Consider the following 25,316-nt stretch of genomic DNA (forward strand, 5'->3'; position numbering starts at 1 on the left):
GCAAGAGCAAAATTCCGACTTCGTGAAATCAATATTATTGTTCCCGTCGGGCTAAATTTGCATTGCCGGCGCACCGCGGCCGGTGCATAATACAAGCGCGCGCCCGGGCAGACATTTGAAGGATGTGCGGACGAACGAGTATCTCGCGGAACGAGCGCACAAATTGATGAAAAGTGCTAATCGCCACGCTAGTTCCATTTCAGATTAATTTTATAATTAATTCTATCTCAATTAAGATATGGAAATAACGACTATGAGAATTATAAAAAAGTTATTGAAAACTTGACTTGATTTTTTATTATATAATTATATTAATTGTTATATATACATTTATATATAATTATATCTATATTATTCTATTTCTATATAATAATTATATTTATATTATCCATTTATTTATTATATAATTTATATTTATAAATCACATTTTTGTATTTTTATTCGTCTACCAACATGGGATAAATTATTATGTTGTTATCATTTTTAGTTTTATTGCAATTGCAGTTGCAATAGGCTGCTAATCAGCTAAGTCGAGCACAGAAATGTAGAAGAAAAATTTACATTCTTCATTTTCCAAATACCTCGGCAAAGTTGAAAAAGATTTTTATCGAGATGTCGATTTACAAATAACTTACCAGGTTATCTTTTGTCCTTATCAGAAATGCTAAATGTGTTAGTTTCGTCGTGTCGGTCCAGCTCGCGTTTCAACATAGGTCATTTATATTTGTGCACAATTACGAAAGATTGGAACAGATATTGAGACGACGCTATCTATGCTCTCTGGAGTGGAGCACCCGGACAGGAATGTCGTAATCTTTAATCCGCGAGGGAGCCGGGGTCGCGCACTCGCGTGCGTTCACGCGCCGGTGGTAGCGCGAGTTAATCCCGCAAAGTGCGAGAGCAAGAGATGCTCTCTTTGATCTCACCACAAAAGCCGCCACACGGCATTGACCGTGGTTTATATACGCCCATGGTTTGTATGAGCCACTGTATTTGCTAGCTCACTCATTCATTAAATTCGTTGTATAATTAGGCTCGCCTTTCGGGACCGCCGGACGGAGGAGGGAACCGCTTCGAGAACTCGCTGCTCTCTTCTGCCCTCCCTTCTCTCGCTCTTCTGAACGTCACGCTGCTCTATTTTGTCGTACGCACTTTTTTCGCATTCCGTGTCGACGCGATGTTATTCTCGCGGATTTACATGCAGGACCCACCGAAAGAAAATGTATCAAGGTGAATATAACTTAGGGCGAAATAGAAAATTCCTTCCCCAAGGAGAACAGAATATATTTGGTCATATTGACCAAATTTACGTCATTTTTGTCAATGTAATGTCAAATTGACATTATTTTGACTTTTCCTTAGGTCGTTTTTGGTGAGAACACAATCGCGACGCCGACGGTGCAATGCAAGATTTTTCCCAAATACATAGATAATATAAGTTAAAGATTGCCAGTCGCTACGTGATGGTCACGCTGATGTGTGCGTGAAAACTCCTTCTCTCGGGCCCTTATCATTAATCATTTATTCGCGTACGATCAGTAAACTAGCGGTCCACTTCCCAGCGACCTTTTCACATACGATCTACACGTTCGCGACAACAAACGGACGGTAATTAGTCGACGCTTCGTCGCGAACAAATTGCAAAGTGGGTATCGTAAGCCGGATGCGTATTATCTGCGGATCTTTAAATTCCGCATTACTACAATACAATACAACACAAAAAGTCCAAGAAACATTCTTGTAAGTAGTATAATATATTTCTTTCTCTCTTTCCTTTGACAAAAATTGATAAATAAGGTCCAAAATAAAATTTTTTTTAAACTCTCCCTTCGAATATTTCAGGAAATAATTTTCTATCCCTCTCTGAAGTATAGTACTCTGAAGTATAATTCGGGAATTCTTTTCACTCATTCATAATTTAAAAATTATTATTGATATTTGTGTTTAAAAAATCAAATTTGTCTCAACTAAATAATCTATTATTAATATTCAATCTTTCTGCTAATATTCTCGCTAAAAGCGGTATGAGCTTTTCTGCGTATTCAGTAAGATAGAAAAAAAAAGGGAGAAAAACCACTCGATGACGAGGCGCGGCTTCGTGATTCCATAGGACTCTCAGATTTCACAGTTTTCCACGGAGAAAGGACCGTCGCGTCAGGAATTACGAGGAATTGCGATGCAGAAACGGCGGTGGTGCAGGATTGCACCGCAGGATATGCCGAGAGGCCGACGCGGGCACGAGGAACCGACGACGAAGAGAAAGAGAGGAGGACGAAGGACGGTGAAGAAGAGAAAGGAGGAAGATCCTACGTGTCTCCCCCCACCAGAGGTAGGTGGTCCACGGAACCGCCTCCGCGGTCTGCCATCCGCCCGACGGTTTCGGTGCGTGTGCCAGACGTGTGCGCTCGTCTCGTCTCGCCTCGGCCTCGGCCTCTTCCAATCCGTGGACCAACCTGTGCGGCTGTGAGCCGTGCAGACGGCTTCCTTCGCCTCCCTGAATCCATCGGGTCCGTCGTCGCGTCTCTCCTCTCGGCCGATCAGTCGGCCATCGGAGTTTACCTGATTCGCCAGTACCGCCGCCGCGCCGTCGCGTCTCTCCCGATCTCGGGTCATCCATTCGATGTCGCGAGCCAGAGATCGGATAAGGGACGACACGGCGTCTCAGTTCACGCTATCTCCCGTCCTCGATAACCGATAAAGAGATAAAGAGAAGCGACCAGTACCGATAAAGAGAGACGCCGTGGATTTTAACTATGACGCGACTCGATGATCTCGAGGTCGGCCAGGACGAATCTTCTCCCGCACGATGTGGCACCCCTCGAAGTAGCGTGCCCTACGACTCTTGAGCCGTCTTGCATCGAATGCGAGAAGGACGCAGAATCCTCCGAGAAAGGATCCATTGACGAAAGATAAGTCGAGGAGAGCTACAGCTCGGGTGATTCCCGAAGAGAGTGCGTTCCTCCTCTCCTCTCAACGCGTCGCGTCGCGTCGCGTCGCGTTCCGTCGCAACGATTTCCGTCTAATGTTTCTTGGAGCCGATAACGAAGTGAATCTCTGAGTGATCTACGAGTTCGCGGGAATCGGTTTAATCAATCGGGATAAAGAAAATATATATTCGATGCGGATAAGGTCGCGCGGGGTCGACTAAGTAGCCATAAAGAAGATTCGGCGACCTATACCCGACCCGATAAATCGCGCTCTGATAACCCTCGATTAATTATCGAGCCTCTCCTCTTCCTGCGCCGGAGATTTCTTACCGAGAATCCCGCTTATCTGCGACAGATATCCACGAGATGCATTTTACGTCCCGTCGAAATTTGCCATTTAATTTGCCGATGATTATTTGAGTGATATTTTTAACGTTCGAGAATGCGTTCTTGAACTCGCGAATCTTTGTCATCTATGAGAGATATAGTTTTTGGTGATCGTGGGCATTGACCGCCGTCAGTGAGAGTGTCTTTTGCGTTTAATTAAAAATGGAAGCCCATCATAATAACAACGGCTTGTCGTCATTGTCGGAGGGTAAAGCCGGCTCTTCCAGCAACGAACATGGCAACAATAATTCCTTGGACGATGCTGTGGGCAAGCTACTGCAAGGTATGCAATTTTGTAATTGGCGTATAATCGTACAACATAAATCTATCTAAGAAAATGTAATGAGTGTAGGGAGAGTTTCACATAATGAGCAATATTCTTGAAAAATAGTGAGAGGAAATTAAATCACAATGATGTTTACATATTTTGAGGAGAGTTCCAGTCAACTACACATAAGAAAAAAATTTGAGTAATAAACAAAGAATAAATACCACGAAGCATCGCGTTTTGAACGGACACTTGACGAAAAATTGACTATTAGTTTGCGTAATCTGGTTCAGATATAATTATTTACGATTTTTTTTTTATTACGAGCTTTTAGGCACGTTTTCTCGAAGAGAGAAGTTTTAAAAAAAAATCATAAAACATTTACAAAATATAAAAAATAATCTACGTTTGCGACGCTCGGACGCGATATCGAATGGCGTCGACGAAACAAACTGCAGATCGAAATTGGCAGACGAAAAAATATCAGTCATCCGAAATAGCACGCGAAACGCGGGCGTCCATTCGCCGCCTCGTTCTTTTTCGCCCAGTCGTTGCAGTCTTTATCGAGTCATTTAGGGAGGGAAGGCAAACTGGTAATTGGCGCTGAAAGCCCGCGTCGTCGGCCGCATCGCTCTCTTCTCCGCTTTGGCCGCTCGCCGATTTATCCGGGCGATATTCGCGAGAGTAGAAAGCGGAAAGCAGGGGTGGTGCCCGACAAGGGGGAGAAAGAGCGCGGCGGTAACGGCGGCGGCAGAGCGGAGTCGGACGAGGCGGAGAAATATAGCTATCGTCCTCTCCTCGCGAACGATCCTCCTCGGCTATATTTCTCCGAGAGGGGAAACTTCGCTGGCACGGCAGGTGCTGCGAGCAGAGCGAGACGAGGCGTATACGCGCCTGCCACCGCCGCTAATTATGTTAGTACCGAATTAAATCTGAAAGATCACCGTCGCGGGAGGGGCGCGCAGGGCCCGTGATTTACGGCGCGCGTCGAGACTTGGTCGTCTCCGCGACGACGAGGTTTCGCCAGAAGAGATGCGGGCACGATCGTCGCCGCCGCGCCGCGCGCCGGGGGGGGCAGCGGCACCCGGACAGGACGGACAGGTGGAAATCGCCTGGGGATGATATCTCTGCCGGACTAATTCTGTCCACGAGATGTTGGACAATCGCGACGCGAATAATTACGAGGATTAATGGGGTCTGGTCGATGTAGCGGATTAGGAGGAAACGCCGCGGACGCGTCGCCCTTTTCTCGAGTCTGCGGCTGGCTATTCTAGCGGGGTCTAGATGCGAGATACGCGAACTATGTTAGTATCTCTCGTCGAATCTTTACAGATTCACCCGCATACTCTTCATTAAACAGATATATTCCTAGGAGAATCGAGAATCTCTGAGGGGATCTCTGAGGGCGTTTCGACGATAACCGATCCACTCGGCGAAGGATACCGCGAATCATAACGCGCTCCCGTTTTAAGATCAAATCTGAGATGTGTTTAGTTAGATTAGATAGTGCCAGAAACGACAGCAGAGTGACGGATACTTGAATCCGTTGATGGTTGAAGTTGAAAACCCGACGGCACGCGCGAGACGCTCGTGAACGTCGAACGCACGCAGGAATGTATAATCCAAATAGTTTATCATATAGCTCGAGAAGGGACAAGCCCGCGTCTGCACCACGAGTAAATATTTGATCCACCGGTGCTAAGCGATGCGCATTTCGTTACAAAGTATCCACTCGACAAAAATACAGGTGTCCCTTGATATTACTCGAAGCCATACGAAGCACGGATGAGTCTCGGATAGATACTGGAATTTCGCGTTATGAAATTACGCGAATTATCTCATTTATCATGTTGTCTGCTTATTAGCAATCTCGCGTATCTTACCCACGTGTAAAATTTTTAATATCATAATGTTAAAATATTCTATAATATGACTGAAATTAAATGAGACTGTATCCTCTCATAGATACAGCGTGTTGATGGATAACGCATTCTTACTTTACGTATATAGCTATGTCAAAATTTTATATCGGATGGTAATTATTGTATACAAGCGTTTTTTTTTAAACATTGATAGTGCCGGTCACATTTTTACTTTAAATTGTCATGTAGCTATGACAAAATTTCAAACATATCAGATGTACAAGGTAATTCTCGAATAACACAATTAATTAGTTCCATGTTATTGAAAACCATGTTATTTGAGACTTGGAATTCAATTTTGGAGATCACGTTCCGTGCTATTGAAAACCGTGCGGTTCAAGACTCCAAATATATATACATAAAATTGGACATTTAGTTCCAAGGGGTTATTGAAAAGACACTTAAAAAGTAGGGTTATTATAATTTTTTACTGTGCAGTTCAAATACAATTATTCGAGGGTCACCTGTAATTATAATATTTTTACAAGAGTTTTAGAAACTTTGGACAGTGCCGGTCACCAGGATTAACACATTAGGGTCTAATCGTCTTATCCGACTTGATTTAAATTTCGATTATCTCGTCTCATTCGATTTCGGATGCCTCATTTCGCCGATCAGCATTGGTACCACCTTGGTACCGCGCTAAATTCTCCTTGCATCGCGAAGTTGGACGGCGCGGCGCGAGCCGAGGATCGTCGGGCACGTGGCGACGAGCTACGTAGCGATGTCAAACATCGACGGGACGAGGTGTCGAAGCGTTTAAGAGGGCCTCGTTAAAGGCGGGAGGATTTGTAACAGGCGGATTTGTAAAGGAGTTAATGTAGCAAGAGTCGACGACAGGTCGCCATTGATGGCCGAGCACACCGGTTCATTCACCAGGCCGCACAACCCGTCTATTGTAGCACGGGCGCGCTAACTACGGTCCTGATCTCGCAGCTCAAAAGCCATTCACGATCCTGAAAAAAACGTGCGAGTTCTCGGTCACTCGCCGATCCGCCGATTCACCGATTCGAGTCGTTAATTAGCCCGTTGCCCCGAGTCGCCCGTAATTAGCCAAATTGAAACGGGGGAGGGAGGAAAAGAGCTTAAAATTAGGTATCTGACGATCTGGCGAACGGATCTCTCAATTCCGCGATTCGAGATTTATCCGCTTGATCACCGACTATGCTCGATGCCAGAGATCGATTAATTCACTGATAACGATATGTCAACGTCGCCTCGAGATAAAGCCTCATTGTGCCGCTTAATCCCCGCTTTATTTCGGACGAACGTAACAATGTTGTTTTCTAATTCAACTCTACTCGCGAGACGAGTCTTCCTTTTCTTCTATATACAATTATTAAAAAGGCAGAGGTGCAGAAATGCTTCTTTTTGCCGTTCTATGTAAGGCTCCAGCGATTGAGGGGTTCACCTACATTGTCGGTACCGTCGGGCCTCAAAAGAGGGGCCGTCCCTCCTAAGGACCGATGCCTTCTGCACGCCTAATCGACCCGGTTCGCGCGAAATTTCCTCTATTCCCGTCGCGTTCTTCGCAAAGCCCTTCCGCGTTTCCGTGTAAAATTTGTATTTCGGCCGCGGCTATCGGCGCAGGCGTCGACGAAGGACCTCCCCCGGATGCTGAAAGGCGCCGACACAAGTGCCGCGCCAGTGGACCGTGGACCCACGGTAATTAGCTCCCACCAGCTTCCCAAACCCCGAGTTGACGCTTCGTCACGTGCACCATCTTTCCCGTGGTCTCGCCCATACCCTCTTTCCCCATTCACCCTCGTTGACTCGCTCCCTAAGTGCTCAATGACGATTAGAAATACAAACAATTAGAAATAAGAAATTCGATTCGGCCTCAATGCAGCTAAATTGATATTTAAATTTGTTATCTTCTCAACTCCATATTTTTAATCTGTCTTAACACGTGTAATGCTTTTCTTTCTTCATCTCTTCCAAGATATATAATCGTATCAATCTTGTGAAAAATAATAAAAGATATTGAGATTGAGAGAGAGAGAGAGAGAGAGAGAGAGAGAGAGAGAGAGAGAGAGAGAGAGAGAGAGAGAGAGAGAGAGAGAGAGAGAGAGAGAGAGAGAGAGAGAGAGAGAGAGAGAGAGAGAGAGAGAGAGAGAGAGAGAGAGAGACCAGAGAAATTAATGAATGTTATACACACTCATTCCGCGACTAAGCAGAATATTCTTGAATCTTTGCCACATTATTTATACAAAATAACAAGCGAGTAGTTAAACGAGACGGCTCCTAGTCTGAATATTCCTCTAAAGTGATTTTCAATCGTGCGAAGAAAAGGATATGTTGTAAGACGAGAGTTTAATTACTTGCTAAAGTCAATTTCATCAATCTTGCACACACGGGATATTACGCAATCTCCGAATCGGCCTAATTACCGCCTTGCATCTCGAGCTCTTCCTCATTCCTTCGGGGTCTGCCTCCTCCAATTTGGACCAGACCGTGCTCTTTCGGGCCGGGGAATTAAGATTTAGGAGACCGCGGTGAGAGAGAGCGCAGGACAGATTTACATAAGTCGGTATACATTTGTTCGAAGGGAGACAAGGTTTTACGACCTCGGGCTTGCCCGGAGTTCTTTTTTCCCACGAAGTGAAATGTAGGAATCCACATCCGGAGCTGAATCCTTATTAAGCGATGCGATGCGCGGAATTTTCGGTAATCCGGAGCACTTACGTCACTTAACGTCTCGACCACATATAAGTAGGGCTACTTCGTGATAAACTTTGATGTTACCATATCCACTGACGCGTTTCGCCTACAGTCTAATTCAACTGAATTTTTTAAATGTAAGATATGACACGAGATACGTAAATATACAAAATAAGAAATTATCTCATTTTAACTTTAAAAGTTAAATGTTTTTCTTCAGGCTCAAATTAAAATATTCAATTCTAATTGGAAAAAAGTACTCAGCATTCACGAAATGGGTATTTATAAGCTATGTTTTTATTTTTTAATTTTCCCCACGCGTTCAGATTGGCTGATGTTATGATCATCTCCCGAAGAAAAGATAGAGTTTTTCTTCACTGAAAAAAACCGAATCTCAAGTTGACCTACACGACCCGAGATTCCAGTGAGTTATTTGCGTTTGAGAGGAAATGACTGCCTAGTAGTAATAATAATTAGTTTCTTAATGCGGAGGAGTAACGGGAGAGAAATAGAAACAGAGAGAGAAAGAGAGAGAGAACATCCTACTCAATGTCTCTCTCTCTCTCTTTCTATCTCTTCGTATGATTTTCAGGTCGTAAAAGTCCTATCGCGTTCTTCGTAAAGAAGTTAAATAAAGAGGAGACGGAAGAAGGGGGGAGAGAGAGACCGACGGCGCTAACAAATGTCGGTCGAATCGGCCGCACGAGCCGCGAGGATACAGGTGTAGTTTTATCTCGTATTCCTTTACAATCCGATTCCGCAGACAGGACTACTTCCGGTGCCCACGAAGACGGCAAGATACGAACCAGAAAATTCCTGTTATCACGTGTCGTTTATAACATACCTTTCATGTTTGTCGGTCTTACAGTTAAATAGAAAATAATACCAGGACAGGCAGTCGTTTTAATTATTTAATTAATTTGAATACAGATGTTAAATGAAGCAATGGAAAAAAACGGCTAAGAGACAAAATCGAGTACTTCTCTATTGATTAAAATTTTCCAATAATTATCTGAAATTCAATACTACTGAAGATACTTCTAAAATTCGAGGGTATCCACTGAAGCTTATGTGGAAGTTATATACTTATAGATTTATCGAATTAGATAAAGAGCGAGTTTTTCTCTGGCGCGTGTGATGATGCGCCAGAGTCTTGTGATTTGTTTCTTCCCGAGATCTCGAAGACTATACACTATACATGTATATGGATTAAGCCATATATGAATTAGTCCCATGTATATTTGCAGGATACGATTGGACGCTACTTCCGGTAACTTCGCGCGCCAGCGGGAGAAGAAGCGCCCACGTGAAGCGCCCGATGAACGCCTTCATGGTGTGGGCGCAGGCGGCAAGGCGAAGATTGGCCGACCAGTATCCGCAATTGCACAATGCTGAGCTGTCGAAGACGCTGGGAAAATTGTGGAGGTAATCCAGCTTCAACTAGACATAAGCAGAAACGTCAGAGAAAAACCCAGTCGTTTCGCGCATTTTACACAGAGTGATTATACAGTCTTTACGTAGTTTCAAATTTTCGTAGCTTCCATTCTATAAAATTAATCTGTAAAAAGAGAAAGACTTTACTTCAGTTTTATGTACATTTATTCTTGGTCATCCGTCATTACGTAAAACAAAAACCGAGATACGATTCTGAAATTCTACAAATACGTTTTGCAGTCGATTTACAGTAACACTTCAAATCGCATTATCTTAGTCCGCGAATCATCTAAAGAGCGAGATTTTGTTGAATAAACAATAGTCTCAGCATGTTTTCCAGAAATAAATCCGATCGGCAAATTTGGTAACGCTGTGGTCACGAGATTGATCCACCTCTCTTTCAATCCATCTGTTAGAAAAACTTTCCTAAGCAAATCTTAATACATACTTCACTAAATTGTAATTCTAATATCTTTTACATATTAATTTCATTAAAAAACAAAAGTTATGAAAATTCCAAACTGCATATAGACTTTATAATCGTTCTGTATAACATCCGGATAACATGCAGATACCAAAGAAAAAAATATAATGCGCGTGTAAGGCAGATTATTACTTCAAGTTAATGAAGCATCACGAGAATAAAAATAGAAGACGAAAAAATATATCAACACACCCCTTTTTTTATATCAAATCAATTCAGCATCTATCGCAGTAAAATTCGATAATTTTGAGTGCTCATCGCGTACAGTGGCGATACTAGAGATTGCGAGATGTGTCTGCTGCAGGATTCTGAGCGACGGCGAGAAGCAGCCGTTCATCGAGGAAGCCGAGAGACTGAGGAACGCACACAAGAAGCAGCATCCGCACTACAAGGTAATCGACCGCCGAATTAACTGACGGATGACACGCGGCCACAGCGGAATCGCGCATATCATCAGGGCTAATACGGGGGAATGTATCTCGCGCGTTACGAAATTGCGCGGATTCGCGATCGAGCGGCCCGATTCGCGCGGGATGGCGGAACGAATTAACGCGTGCAGCGCGCATTCATCTTCGAGCGCTCGAGTGGTTAATCGAGGCCCGATCGCCCGAGCGATTTGAATCCCACCGCGTCGGCGATGATTTACGAGAAGGGGAAATGAATTCACTGCGATGAAGCCATCCGTGTCGCCGCTCCACTGCGAGGCGAGAAAGTGGAACGGCGAGGACGAGACGCGACGGAGCTTTTACCGGGTTCAGCTTTGTTGGAAAAAGAAAAAAACAATCATCTGTTTAATGTATTTACTAATTTAATCCGATTGTACGATCGCGTTTTAAAAGCCCGATTTCGTCGATTTCGTAAGTTTATCTTCATAGAAATAATAATATTTTTATCATGCACAAAGTTTGTTAATAACAAGCTATATAAATATAATGTACATGAAAGATAAACATGTACGCGCAAAAGGCAAGGTTGTTGAAATAATATCTATCTGAAATTAAAAATCTGGCATTATAACGCAAAATGAACAGAGTAAAAGAAAAAAAATAGACAGACATGTAGAACAAAACATTAAACAGACATAAAACAACTTATAAAATTTTCTTAAATAAATTTCTTATATGTAATTTTTGTGTCCATTTATTTTGTATGCAGGCACGAAATTACAACGTTAATTCATTGGGGATTAAGTAAAAAGACACATATCCGTATATTCTTTTCAAAGTTAAACTCAGAGTTAAACTCACTGCAATCATATCGGATTACATCAGACACAAAAAATTCATCGTATAGCGCAAAAAAAGAATTTAAAAGATTTTTTATTCCTCGTAATGTAATATGGTTCCAATAGAGCGTCTTGAGACTAATTTAAACACGATGTGATACTGTTCGTAGTACCAACCTCGTCGCAGGAAGCCGAAGTCGGACGATCAGATGGGCATCATCGTGCACAGAGGCGGGCTTCCGTCGCCGGGAACCTCCCTCGACTCCTCGGCCGGCTCCTCGGACTGCACCTATGCCCGCTTGTACCCGGACACCGGCGTGAAGGCGTACGAACGACCGACGACCTACCACGAACCGAAGTCCAGCGCCTATGACCTGGCCCGACCGGTCTGGGTCAACGAGACGGTCGCGAAGTATTCCGCCGTCGATCATCCTACCAAACCGACGTACGAAACGACGGCCAGAAGCTACGCCGAGGCGAAGTGCCACGAGGTCGCCAAGTACCACCATGAGATGGCCGGCACCAAGTACCACCACGAGATGACCGGTACCAAGTATCATCACCACCACGAGTCGACGGCGACCAAGTATCCGGATCTGCAGACTAAGCCCTACGATCTGCCCAAGTACCCGGACGCCAAGGGGTATCCGGACGGTCTCAAGTACTCCGCGGAAATGAGCAGCGGCGCGGCCGCTGCCGCTAAAGCGCCCTACGCTTGTGTACATGGACAATACTACCCTACCGCAGAGGGATACGCTGTGCACGGTGAAGAGAATGATTACCAGCCGCAGAGTGTGTCGTCGCATCCCTCCTTTTACCCCTACATATCGGCGTCCATGGCGCAACCGCCGTACTACATGGGACCTCGATAGACCGCGAGCTGAAGATGGGAGGCGATACGAAACAATTCTTGGAGATTTTCACAAGGCCGAATGAGACTGCGCGGCATACATCGAGTAAAATACAATCGTAAACTATTGCCCGTCGGATAGGAAACTATTTACTATGGATAAATTAGTCGAGACAATATTTCTCTGATGAATGAAACCAAGACTGCGTTATCCTCTCCCTCTGATTGCGAGTCGTGTTTGAGTCTTGATATAACGCAGCGGCGTGTGCGTGTATGTGTATGTATGCGTGTGCTTGATAAACTTTGAGCGTAGACGATAGTACGCTATTAACGACTCATCGAGATTTAATTCAATCGAATATATATCGGGCGTTTAATAAAACTCTGTAAAGTACTTAAAACAATAGCGGTGTTGTACTTAATGACATTAAATTGATTTACTTAACTTTATTCTACAAAGCGAGACATATTATTCGATTGCTTTGTAACCTTTTTTTTTAATTTATTAGACATTACAGGCGCGCGTAACTTTAACATTTCACTGTTACTATTACACTATTAACCACACAACTGTCAAAATATGCCATGACAGCCGCTCATGAAGTAAGCGCAACAAGAGAACCAATCCGCATCGTGGAAAAGCGACAACAATATTTCGATAGATTCTAGTAGCGATGACGTGCCCTCTTTAGAAGAGAGAGAACTAAAACAACACAGGCGCGCGCATAGCGCGCGCAATTTAGCTATTTAACTATATTTGAATAAATATTACAAATCAACACACACACAATAGGTTTGAATAAGTAACCTTTTAACTGTCATTAAATTTGTTTACAATACAAATAAAACAGATCTATTACCTAAATATTCTTGAGTTATGGCTCAATGTGCGACATTCCAATTCTTCGAGACTATTTGCAGAAAAATAGGAACGATATAAACCGTTTTAAACACAGAACTTACAAACAGATTTACAAATTATATAAAAAATATGTATACTAACTTATGTGTACCATTCCACGAGATTTCCAGTGACTAGGAGAAAAATGTAATCTCCACTGAGTTAGAATTATGAGAGAGAAAAGAAGATATGTACGAGCACATGTGAACATCTCGCGAATCACGTTGTCTATAACGCGAGCGGAGGAAAAAAGGCAATCTAATATCACATTTGTCGAGACATCGGCGGCAAGTAGCGGTGAAGAAGTAACTATAATACACGCTACGTAACGAGATAATTGCTAGGCTAATTATATAATCGTTAACCGAGCCAGCGGTAAATTATCGATATAATTATACCAAGCGTGAATGTGTATGTGCGTGCGACGTGATTCTGCAACCAGGTACTTTTCTTTTCAACGACATTCCCTTAAAGTCCTTCTTCTTAGTCCTCCAAACCGGAGTCACGCCCGATGATGGTTGCCAGTTCCTGCACCACATCTCGATTCGCGTGCATGAACGCCTTCGCGGTCCAGATCATGTTCACCAATATCTCATCGTTCTTCTCGTCCATGGCGACTTCCGTCGATAGATGCGGACTGAATCTATAGTACGGTACACCGATCATGGAGCACCAGGTGCGAGCGCGATCGACTACACGGCCGTCGCTGGCTGTTGCCTGATCGACCAGCAGCGTGCCAAGCGCCGAGATACCGAACGCGAGTTTGGCGGTGTCCCAGAGACTGTCCGGTCGGAAAACGTCGATCTCATTCAGGGTATACGTGGTCGGTATGGTTCCTGTGCCGAGGGAGACTACCAGCGACAGTGGTATCACCTCCTTCTCGCGATCAATAGCCTTTAGAGCCAGATTGTATTCATGGATCTCCGTCATAGCGTCCAGAGTGGGATTATTAGCGATCAGACCGCCATCCAGAAAACGGCCGAACGCTCGGAAGTACGACGGCGCCGCACCGGTCGCTCTCGCCGCTTTCCAAAGCAACTGCTCCCGCGGCGACAATGTCGGTTTGAACATTGAGCTCTCCGGCAACTTCAGGATCGCGCTGGGCGCCTCGTAGTTGCGGAACAGATGAAGATCCACGGGCTTACGATCGGCGAGCACGCCCGTGATCATTATCTTTGGTTTTTGGATGTCGGCCATGACGGTATCAGCGCCGAGACATTCCTTCAACTCCTTCTCCAGACCTTCGCTGTTGTAAGGCCGCGAGCCCACGAAGGCGTTCTCCTTAATACGAAAGTAGAGTGCCTGACATTCCCGTAGAGACTTACCAGCGGCGAGACCGAGTCCCAGGATACCGCCGGTGGACGTGCCGGCGATCCAGTCGAAGCAGTGCACCACGGGTTTGCGCAGCACCGATTCGATCTCCAGCAGCGTCTGTATAAGCACTAGTCCCCGAATACCGCCGCCATCGAGACAAAGCAGCCTACCGCCCTTGATTCGCTTACGATTTCCGGGCTCGGCCATCTTCTCCATGCCGGAAACGTGAAGCATCTGGTCGAGAATCGTGCGCGGTATATAATGTGGTGGTTCCTCTGGCGCAATACCAGTATAGTTCTCGCCGTGCTTGCAGCCGAGATGACAACCCGCCATTTCTGGCGGGCACCTCTGCGCGCCAACCGCATGCAACATATAGATTATCTTGTTGCCATCGGTGGTGTCGACGTTCGCTTTGTGCCTAGGTGTTTCCGCCTTCCAGTTCTGCGCGTCGATGTCGGAGCCGAAACCGATGAGCGCCTGCACGATGGCCGGTGTCTCTGCCTCAACCGCAAGGTGCAGCGGTGTGTTGCCGTCGTTGTCGACGATGTTGACGGATGCCATGTGGCCCAGCAGAGCGACCACGCAAGGCAGCCGTTTGCGCATCACCATCACGTGTAGCGCGGTACGCCCGTCGAAGTTGAGCGCGTCGATATCGCAGTTGGTGTCGATCAGCGCCGTGATCACCTCGCGACTACGCGACCAATGCAACGGCGTGCCACCGAACTTCATATCCTCCGGGTGAAGCACGTTCGGTTTGTTCCGGTGCAGGTAATCGCCAACGTAGCCGGGACTGGAGGGCTGACCTTCGGAAGCGGGTATGTTTACGTCGGCGCCGATTAACAGGAGCGCTCTCACACAATCAGGCTTGTCGTTCAGGCACGCGACATGCATAGGGGTGTGACCGTTGCTGTTACGACTATTCAAACTGTTTGGAAGACCCGAACCCAGAGCGAGAATGATGTCCTTAGTAGACGTAGCCGCGTAATGATAGACGGTATTCGCATTGTAATCCAGATGCTCCAGCGAACTCTTCGCCGCTATCAGCATCTCGACGGTGCGGAGGTTGTGTGTCTGTATGGCGACTTGCAGGGGCGAGATACCGGTCTCCGAATCGCCACTGTTGAGTTGGCTGTTGACGATCACATGCGTGAACGCATCGTGGAGGGCAAAGTACGCGGCTAGATGCGCTAAAGTCCACGTTGGGTGTTGTGTGAGAGTGTCGCAGAGTTTTTGAATTTTTCCAACACTGCACATCTTGAAGGAAAAGAAGATAAAATCAATTATAAATATTATCCATTATAAATTAATGCAAATTATATATTAATTATAAAATAATGATGATTATCTCAAAATCTTTTTTAAATTATGTATAAAAGATATAAAGAGATGTGTAATATGTGTGTGAGAATGGAATTTCTTTAAAGTATACTTAATCACTACACTTTATATAAACATATATAAGAAACGTTACCTCACGCACTATCTGCACAAGCACAGGGACTTTGTCTTTATATATTGAAAATCGTTCCTCCGCACCTTGTAGAGTTTCAGATCGAAACAGACTGAAATGAAACATTTAAAAGTCAAGAAAACATCCAAGTCTCGAAAGATCAATAAAGATAGGAAATAGAACATATAAAAGATATATAGACAATAGAAAGTTAAATATAAAGTTGAAAAATCCAATAGCTTCTTTCAAGAAAACGATTACAATTAATTATTATACATTACAAATAACTTATAAAATAAATAATATTTATAATCACAATATTGTTTTTTGCGCCAAAATAACAAGATGTACCTGTACGCTTCATGCAGGGTCTCCGTGCACGGCCTGTGCAGGACGATCTCGTATTTTTCCTGATTTTTCTTACCACCGGGCCCGTAGAGAACGATGCCGTCCTCGCGGGAGTGTATGTGCCGATTGCTGTACTGGTCCGGCCGGACCTCCAGAACCACGCTCGGCGGCGTGTCCGAGAAAGTGATGTTCCGCAGCACGTTGTTCGCGATCGTGCCGAGCCAAGCCATGGTGTTATCGTCGCAGCTGACAACCGGGCGAGTGAACGGGAAGTACGGGAAAACGCGAGTATCTCTACCGCGATGAGATGTTACACAACTTCCCGTTACCTCATCGCATCGCAAAAACGCGACATAACAGCTCGTTCGTATCTCGCACTTTGCCTTGCTTTGCCTCGTCCCGCTCGCCCGACGTAACGTTTATGCGAGATTATCCCATCTGATCGAGATGAACGACACACGACAGTAATGACAGGCGAACCAACCCGAGAGACCTCGCGCAGCGAAAACGCCAAGTACAACAAAGGGCTGTCAGCTGTCAGTGTAGGTTTGTTCTTTATTGCTACACTGAGTTCATATTGCACTGCACTGAACGGAACTAGTGCAAGCAGGACAAGTTATTTGTGAGCAAGTATAAAGAACGCGTCAGTGCAATAATCAACATGGCGATGATCTTGAATGATTTAATTATTGACCCATAAACAGGAGCCTCTACATGAGCTTTAATTAAGGATATTAGTAAACTGGTTTGAATTAAAAAATTTAAATTATTTTTAAAAGTAAATTTTAAGATTTGAAGTTTAGATTTAAATTGATAAAAAAATATAGAATTAAGTATTATATTTACATAAAGATATAATATAATTAGTGATCTTAATATTATAATAATAAAAATAAAGAATAAATTAGAATTTTGTAAAAAAATAAAAATTCTATATCATTTTATATAAAAGAATGAAAGGGGGGGGGGTATTCCGGCTATATTTAATATAATAATAACTATTATTAAGTTGTAAAATTTATTAAGATTTAATAATAAATATTTAAAATTAAATAAGACTTTATAAAAGGAGATAAAAATAAATAAAATAAATAGAATTGAGTAAAATAAAAAATATTTTAATCTCGTAGATAAATGAAAACAACACACGCGATCGCATCGATAAAAAATATCACGTTGGAAAAGTTAGATCGCAACTGATTAACCTTCACTAACCTTTACGCGCGAGAAAGGCGCTTAACTTGAGAAGAGACCGCAATTGTTTGTATGTATGTACGTACGTACATATACTTAATACTCGTGTGTTTCAGAAGTATCAGAAAATTATCCTTGAGCAATTAAGCGCGATTGGCAGTAGCCAATGATCGTAGTGACTATATTTACACAGCAGCTTATAATCTGGTTTAATAACTATATTAACTACCGTATACTATACTAATATGTACTTACCCGAACCAAAATTTTTCTTTTCATCATAATATGATCATTTAGATATGAACCTTTTTTGATACTTGAACTACAACTTTTCATATTATAGTTTTACTCACTATACGTTTACATGTGCATCAAAGATTGATTTAAATGTTTAGAGTATCAAAATTATAGGAATTCATGTATATTTATAATAAACGATCGTTATAATCAAAAGAAGGAAAACCTTGGATCGGATATAGTATACACGATAGTTATTAAAAACCGGATTATAATATTATAAGCCGCTGTATAAACGTAGTCTGCAGTGATACGTGATATATCTCTGACTATAGTACACAAGAACGTAATGTAACAAAAATTATACATATTATGATTATGTAAACTTTATATATATATATATAATACGAAAAACAAACTCGGTTTGATTCAGCTTTAAGCAGAGTTTGTTACAATGCTAGATAGATATATTGTACTTACATATAACGCTTAAAACAGAGCCTTTAATTTCTGTTGGAACAACGCTCTATTATTGAACGCGGATCACACGCGTCGCTTATTCTTTCTCAGAGTCCGAAGAAAAGGATGCGCAAAGCGTCTCTCGGCAGTCGGCTACCCGGGCAACAAGCAGCAACACCTGCAACACGCGTGACGCGTGACGCGTGACGCGAGATGCGAGGGCACCTGAGGGCACCCTACCAACCACTAGGAACGGAAAGTATTAATTTCATCGTATAAGTATTATTTTTTCCGATCGATATATTCAGCTATAAGCTATAAGGTACTTTGAAGGGAAACTTGGAAAACCGGCATCTGGGAAGCCAGGGAAGCCAGGAAACGTTCAGACTACTTTATAATAGCTACTATATATATAATAGCTAGTGGACATGGGGCACTTACAATTAGTGTCAAGAGAACAAATGCTACAGCTCTAACATCTCTAACCACAAGATCTACGTGTCAATCATCGTGAGAGATGCAAAAATGACACATGCAAAATTATTTAGCGAGAATCCGGCAAGTACATAGTGACGGTTTTATCACGATTCGAGGGATAGTCTTTTTTCTCTTTTACGTCCGATAGTAGTAACAGCAGCAGCAGCAGCAGCTCTTATAATTCGTAAATTCGTTGATCGTGATCGTGACAGAGGATACAACCGGTTGTTGAGAAAAGTTTGGATTTGGAATTGATTGGCACACGGCACGGCTGACAGCGCACGTGGGCCAAGCCGAGGTGTGCAGGGTTTCTCCGGGAGCTATGGAAACTATTTCTAGCCATTATTACGATGTCGTTTATAAAATATCATCTCTCACCGGTATGTGGCCGTATCTAAGGCCAAAAACAAGAGCGTTACGTATCGCCTTGTTAACCGCAGTCTTATTAACTATACTCGTACCACAGGTAACGCACGTGATGATTACCGATTCCGACGAATCGACGAAAGAATTTGTTAGAAAAACCGACTGTAACCGACTGTACCTTTTTTTTCCAGATAGCATATCAATTTATGTGCAACAGAAACTTGCATTGCACTTTTCAGGCAATGACAGCGTACTTACTGTCAATCGTGGCTCTATTGAAGGTGTACACCTTTCAATTCAACACTCGTACAGTATGTTTCGTAACATACACTGAGAAAAAAAAGTTGTTGCTTCAATTAAAGTGCTATCACGGGGTGCCAAAAACATAAGTAATTTATTCAATTGTATTATTGTTAGACCCAATATCTGGATTATTAAACCAATAATTTAATTATTTACTTATGTTTTTGAATAAACTACTTATGTTTTGGCAATAATTTAATTATTGGTTTAATAATCCAGATATTGGATCTAATAATAATAATACAATTGAATAAACTACTTATGTTTTTGGCACCCCGTGATAGCACTTTAATTGAAGCAACAGCTTTTTTTTCTCAGTGTATAAGTACGCGATTATATGTCCGACCGAGTATTATACGTATGTCCCCCGCAACTGCAATTATATGTCCAACCGAAGAGGTTGCGAGTTAATTAGAAATTTAAAAAGCAGAAGCGGGAAGAGAAAAAATATATATGTATTTTCTCTTTAACTCTTAATTTGTAAGAGACACCTTAACATTAACAAGACTATATCGATCGATGCTCTTTACCAGATTAAAGGCCTCACTCAGTCCTTGTTCTGGGCGTGGAAAGAATTAAATACTTCTGAGGAGTATGAAATTATGAAGTCTTACGCCGCGAATGGTAGACGATTCTCTTTGGTATATTCCGGTGAGATATGACTATGAGATATCCGAACGCGAGAACGCGCGCATTAATTAATTCTCGATTTTCCCAGGTATTTCACTAATTATATCTCGTGTATTATACGTTGCAGTATATTGCTTCGCGGCGATATTCGTGTTCATGTCAATGTCCCTTATACCGCATACCCTCGATATCGTGCTGCCTCTCAACGAGTCTCGTCCCGTATTACCGCCGTATCGAGGATACTACTTTGTCGATATCCGAGACCATTTCTTTCAAATATTCTGGCATGCCGTCGTGGCCTGGGAGATCGTCATAGCCGGTATAATTGCCCACGATTGTTTGTTTGTAACGTATGTCGAGCATGTTTGCAGCATGTTTGCTATAACCGGGTAAGGAACGAATTTATAATCGTTGCACAGTGAGCTCACACAAAAAGCTCACGCCAAAGCACACACCAAAGCATCGCGATCGTTGAATATGTGCCTCACATTCAACAGAGTCAAGATTGCATAAGCTATGTATATGTATATGTATACAGGTAATATTTACAGATTTCATTACGAACATTTGTTTCACGATTGTGAGAAAAAAATTGAATTTATGCCATCGATAAACAGCGACGCGACATATTCCAAGAGAGTTGCATTCCTCGTGCGTAAACACCGCGAAGCTTTAGAGTGAGTGTGCACACGACGCGCGAGTCTCGTGAACAGTATAAAATTTAATAAAACGTAAACGCCCACATTTACATGGCATAGAAATGGACGCATGTAAATGAACTCACTCTTTGGCTCACGATTAGAATTTCGCTCTTCTCTTTCCCGTTTGTCACAGATATGCGCAACTTCTCGAAGACACATTTACCGTACCTTTTGCTATGCAGATGTTGATAGTAACGATAGGGATGAGTATTACTTTGCTACAAGTACGTTTAATAATAATAATTCTTACAAGATCCGAGACACCCAATCTCTGCACAATGTATTCAAACGTTATATTTTTCGTGCTGCAGATTACACAGGACACTAGCGATATCTTAGAAGCAACGAGGTACGTGTTCTATATCGTTGGTCAACTGATTCATTTGTTCTTCCTTAGCTTCGAAGGACAAAGGTTGATAGATCACAGCCACCAGATACACGATAAGATGTAAGACGTTTGCAATTATTTTCGATTCACTAGAAAAAAGAAACGTGTGACTTACATATATTTATACCATACGTCATATGTATGTATGTATGTATATTTTTATTTCTTGTATTTCGTGTATCTTAAAATAAAAATATCGCAGGTATAGCAGCTCTTGGTACAAAGCATCCATGAAATTACAAAAGATAGTCGTGCTAGTGATGATGAGGAGTTTTCACCCGAGTTTCTTAAGTGCCGGCAAAATTTATATTTTCTCGCTACAAAGCTTCACTATGGTAAAGAGAGAATTGTTTCGGGTCGCAAAACGATTGTCTCGAAAATTTCTTATATAATGACACACGATGCTCTTGCTTTAAAGATTCTACAAACCTCAATGTCGTACTTTACGGTACTCGCATCCTTTCAATAACCACGTAACTTCCTGTGTCCAACAATCGAGCGACAACAGTCGACATCGAATTGAGCCATCGAAAACAATATACGTGTCTCTCTAATACTTTTATTACATAATAATATACTTTTGTTAACCATATATACGTAATACTGATAATTTGTATACCTAACTTGTATCAAGTTTTATCAAAGGTAAAAGTCTCATCGTTAAACGTAGATTTGACTTTCCGAATGAAGAGGTTGCTTCCAGAACTTCCAACTACCGTGACAAGAAAAAGAAGTACTCGACTGATCGATAAGTTCCATTCGGGGGAAGCTTGCTAACATGCTAAGCGACACGCCTACCAATGGGGGCTTCACTTTTCTCTACCTAATATTTAGTGTCAAAGGAATAAATACTACTATCGTTCGAATACAAACTATGTCGTGCTTCGTGGAAACGATTGCGACAGCTGTGTCGTGGCAATTATATGAGAAAACATTGTAGGCGTGTAACATTTGCATTATGCATGACCTGTCCAAGATCTTAAATTATCCTTCGTACCGAGAGAATGGAATCTTCTAGGTAAGATAAAAGCCGAAATCAGTTATCTAGACAAAGTCAGAGACGAAAGACTCTATATCTGTGACTAAAACTATGAACGTCAACTCGAGTCACTATTATGATCTTGTTAAGAAACTGTCGTCATTATCCGGCCAGTGGCCCTATCAGAGACCAATAACGAGGTTGATCTGTTTGATCTTGATGACTTTGAGCACGATTTCTATGATTATTCCACAGGTAAAATCGATCATTCTCATAATAAAAGTGCAATAGCGATAGCTTAAACATTTGAATTTCTAGATAGCTAAATTTGTTACATGCCAAGGAAACTTGCAATGTATCTTTCATACTATGTCGGCCTATATACTAACCACTATAACATTGGTGAAGCTGTATACGTGTTACTTTAACCGATGTAAAGTACGTAAAATTATTTCATTTCTTGCGGTGTTCGTATTACATGTATAATATTATGCCCAAGCGTACACAATATAATTATGTTTACACGTTACCATTAATCGGGTTTAATAACATCAGTAGTTATATATATATATATATATAACTATACTGACGTAAAATGTCATATAAATGCTTAAATCCGATTTTTATAACACCAGTTGTTAATTACTCTGCACCCGTTGATGATGAAGAAATGTAGACTTATAAATTCGGTTTTGAAGAAACGTGTAAAGGCCAAGCGAGTTGTTATATATGATTGTATTGCCTCAACTTATAAGATAAAATTATGAAAAGTACATATATCTGCTGTATTTCTTTGACAAGATCAAGATTTCATTATTTGGAAATAAAATAATATCTCTTCGTGTAAACGAAATGCATTTTAAGAAATTATAACTATCAGATATTATTAAACCCGATTAATGGTAACGTGTAAACTTAGTCTCAATATCTTATATCGTGATGTTATATGTATATGTATATATCCGAATACATTGTGCGTGTGCGTGTGCGTGTGCACGAGTTTGTTCCATTGTTAGAACATATTAAGCCACGAAGAAAAGTTTATCATTAATCGTTGGTACATCGCTAGATGAAAGTTCTCATTGATCAGTTATTCGTTGATTGGAACGAATTGGAAACACCAGAAGAGTATGAAATTATGAAGAGATATGCCAAGAACGGGAGGCGATATTCTTTAGGATATTCGTGTAAGAATGGCTCAAGCAATTTCCAGCTTTATGTCCATCTCTGTCTCTATTTTGTTTACAAAATTACCATTTAACTACCGATTCGTGTTGCAGTGTATTACTATTTTGGCGTATATGTGTTTATATCTATATCCCTCATACCGCAAGTGTTGGATGTTGTTTTGCCTCTCAACGAATCCCGTCCTATACTGCCGACATATCCAGGATATTACTTCGTTGACGAGAGGAAATATTTCTTCTATATTTTCTCACATTCTATAATGGCTTGGGAAATTGCTGTGACTGTGATAGTCTCTCACGACTGCATGCTCCTAACTTACATCGAACATGTTTGCAGTATTTTTGCACTAGTCGGGTAAAAACAATTTAGTCTTGTTAGCAAAATTGTTGCCACGCGTATATCATTGCGAATATATTTGCAGATTTCGGTTTGAACGATTGATATATAATGATGCTATGAAAGTTTTACATTCTCATATAAGTGACACGTACCGCAAACGAATTGCATTCTCCGTGTACACGCACCGAAAGGCTTTAAAGTGAGTAATGTCAATGTAGAGATAGAGAGAGAAATTTTAATTCGTGTTATTATTGTATCTCTCACTCTTGCCATAGATTCGCACAACTGATCGGAGATACGTTTTCATTAACGCTGACTATACAACTAGCGCTAAATACAATAATGATCAGCATTACCTTATTACAAGTACGTGTTTATCCATTCCAAGTTTCTATCCAACATGTGTTCCTGACACATTTAAAATCAGATAATCACATCACTTTTTAAAATTATAATAAATTAAAGGCACACATATGCGCAAGGAAATAAAATATTATATTTTTCGTATTGAAGGTCACACAGCGGAAAGCCAGTATTTTAGAAATGATAAGGTACGTCATGTATGTCGTTGGTCAATTGATTCATATATTCTTCCTTAGTTTCGAGGGACAAAAATTGATAGATCACAGTCTTCAAACCCGCGATAAAATGTAAGACGAATGATTTTGTGACAATTATTTTATTGGAATTTAGTTAGCGTATCATTCAAGCATTGCAGCTATAATAGCCTTTGGTACGAAACGCCCACCAAGTCGCAAAGGATGCTTCTGTTTGTGATGCAAAAGAGTCTTCAACCAATCTTCTTAAGCGCTAGCAAAATTTTTATTTTCTCAATGGAAAACTTCACCATGGTAAAAATTATAATATACATATATTATAATTGTTGTAAAACAACAGTTTATTTAGTAACATGTGTTTTAAGGTCGTGCAAACTTCAATGTCGTACTTTACCGTACTCTCGTCTTTGGAATAATTAAGCAAAGCGATCAATGTCCAAAATATCAGTCCTGCATCCAGTCCGTTCGCAAAAATCACAATTTTGACGTGTTTATATCAAGGCAAGTATAATACTTATTTGCGCGTGAGTAACAATTTATAGCAATAGTGTAACGAACTGTAGCGAATTTGTATCACTCGCTCGTCTCTGTGTATTAATTGATACTTGAAATCAAACAAAAGTTGAATCGTGAAAAAATAGACGTAACTCTGAAGCTTTTTGTGTAATAAAAGAAAAAAAACATGTAAAAATTGTTAGCTTATTATGGTTATGAGTTATAATAAGGTTCAATAATTTAGAAAAACTGTAATCTTTACGTAACGCAATATACATACGTATATGAACTTGTATCGATATAATTTCGCAATACAATTACAAGGTATTTACAACTTACACTCATTCACGGTTATCACGCGAAAAATATAAAGTAAAGTTGTCTTTTTTCCTCACGACCATCCGCAATGTCTGCTAAAGTAGTCTGTCGTGCTTTTTAATTCGTCAAAGATTGATCTTAAACTGATTCTCTGCTGTCAATTGCTTTGAATAAAATTACAGTATACAGTAAAGTCTATATGTTCTTTCATTAGTTCCTGGAAAGACAAAGAGAAAAGTGAAAGACCCTTACATTAAAAGACTGAGGAATTTTTTTTTAATTCTATAATCGATACGTTCCGCATGCGGAAAGGAATTCGCAACCTATTCTTATCAATGAACATCTACGTAAATGTCTTATCATCTTTTTCATATTCTTGGGTCCGAAACTTTTGCTACGTATCTCTTATAGAACAGGAATAATATTTTTGTAGACTCCAAAATGAACCATCGAAAACGATATATATATATATATATATATATATATTAGGGTGGTCCTTATTTTTCGACTTTTA

At 41.5% G+C, this 25,316-nt stretch overlaps 4 protein-coding genes across 4 annotated transcripts; 3 read left to right on the forward strand and 1 right to left on the reverse strand.

The window, feature by feature from the left end:
* Positions 1-2,466: 2,466 nt before the first annotated feature.
* On the forward strand, positions 2,467-12,617 carry LOC139771704 (uncharacterized). Its single transcript, XM_071704666.1, has 4 exons — positions 2,467-3,597; positions 9,413-9,590; positions 10,388-10,475; positions 11,479-12,617. The coding sequence occupies exons 1-4, from the start codon at positions 3,477-3,479 to the stop codon at positions 12,178-12,180; spliced, it is 1,089 nt and encodes a 362-aa protein (XP_071560767.1). The 5' UTR covers positions 2,467-3,476; the 3' UTR covers positions 12,181-12,617.
* On the reverse strand, positions 12,591-16,672 carry Ipla2-via (calcium-independent phospholipase A2 VIA). The gene is made up of 3 exons (XM_071704665.1): positions 16,175-16,672; positions 15,845-15,935; positions 12,591-15,627 (listed from the first exon to the last, which is right to left on the reverse strand). Exons 1-3 carry the CDS (start codon positions 16,399-16,401, stop codon positions 13,543-13,545), a joined length of 2,403 nt encoding a protein of 800 aa, XP_071560766.1. The 5' UTR covers positions 16,402-16,672; the 3' UTR covers positions 12,591-13,542.
* A 2,188-nt stretch (positions 16,673-18,860) lies between these two features.
* Positions 18,861-21,518, forward strand: LOC139771731 (uncharacterized). The gene is made up of 7 exons (XM_071704717.1): positions 18,861-19,004; positions 19,096-19,215; positions 19,741-19,858; positions 19,965-20,226; positions 20,389-20,514; positions 20,672-20,986; positions 21,129-21,518. Exons 1-7 carry the CDS (start codon positions 18,861-18,863, stop codon positions 21,316-21,318), a joined length of 1,275 nt encoding a protein of 424 aa, XP_071560818.1. The 3' UTR covers positions 21,319-21,518.
* Positions 21,519-22,001: 483 nt separating this feature from the next.
* Positions 22,002-24,990, forward strand: LOC139771712 (odorant receptor 13a-like). Its single transcript, XM_071704683.1, has 9 exons — positions 22,002-22,160; positions 22,224-22,343; positions 22,975-23,092; positions 23,186-23,447; positions 23,515-23,631; positions 23,708-23,798; positions 23,946-24,082; positions 24,151-24,283; positions 24,355-24,990. The coding sequence occupies exons 1-9, from the start codon at positions 22,017-22,019 to the stop codon at positions 24,403-24,405; spliced, it is 1,173 nt and encodes a 390-aa protein (XP_071560784.1). The 5' UTR covers positions 22,002-22,016; the 3' UTR covers positions 24,406-24,990.
* The last annotated feature ends 326 nt before the right edge of the window (positions 24,991-25,316 follow it).

The sequence above is a fragment of the Temnothorax nylanderi genome, unplaced genomic scaffold (assembly GCF_030848795.1).
Source record: "Temnothorax nylanderi isolate EJ_2023f unplaced genomic scaffold, tnyl_v1.0 TNYL_tig0043_pilon, whole genome shotgun sequence".
Lineage (NCBI taxonomy): Eukaryota > Metazoa > Arthropoda > Insecta > Hymenoptera > Formicidae > Temnothorax > Temnothorax nylanderi.

Bases quoted from the DNA above. Each gene is read 5' to 3' on its own strand.
- LOC139771731 (XM_071704717.1), top strand. From the start codon at position 18,861: ATGGAAACTATTTCTAGCCATTATTACGATGTCGTTTATAAAATATCA. The intron at 19,216-19,740 runs GTATGTTTCGTA...GCTCTTTACCAG, and splicing joins TTCAATTCAACACTCGTACA to ATTAAAGGCCTCACTCAGTC. The intron at 20,515-20,671 runs GTGAGTGTGCAC...CGTTTGTCACAG, and splicing joins AAACACCGCGAAGCTTTAGA to ATATGCGCAACTTCTCGAAG.
- Ipla2-via (XM_071704665.1), bottom strand. From the start codon at position 16,401: ATGGCTTGGCTCGGCACGATCGCGAACAACGTGCTGCGGAACATCACT. The intron at 15,936-16,174 runs GTACATCTTGTT...GTTTCATTTCAG, and splicing joins ACCCTGCATGAAGCGTACAG to TCTGTTTCGATCTGAAACTC. The intron at 15,628-15,844 runs GTAACGTTTCTT...TTTTCCTTCAAG, and splicing joins TTGTGCAGATAGTGCGTGAG to ATGTGCAGTGTTGGAAAAAT.
- LOC139771704 (XM_071704666.1), top strand. From the start codon at position 3,477: ATGGAAGCCCATCATAATAACAACGGCTTGTCGTCATTGTCGGAGGGT. The intron at 9,591-10,387 runs GTAATCCAGCTT...TGTCTGCTGCAG, and splicing joins ACGCTGGGAAAATTGTGGAG to GATTCTGAGCGACGGCGAGA. The intron at 10,476-11,478 runs GTAATCGACCGC...TACTGTTCGTAG, and splicing joins AGCAGCATCCGCACTACAAG to TACCAACCTCGTCGCAGGAA.
- LOC139771712 (XM_071704683.1), top strand. From the start codon at position 22,017: ATGAACGTCAACTCGAGTCACTATTATGATCTTGTTAAGAAACTGTCG. The intron at 22,161-22,223 runs GTAAAATCGATC...TTGAATTTCTAG, and splicing joins TTTCTATGATTATTCCACAG to ATAGCTAAATTTGTTACATG. The intron at 23,632-23,707 runs GTGAGTAATGTC...CTCTTGCCATAG, and splicing joins ACGCACCGAAAGGCTTTAAA to ATTCGCACAACTGATCGGAG.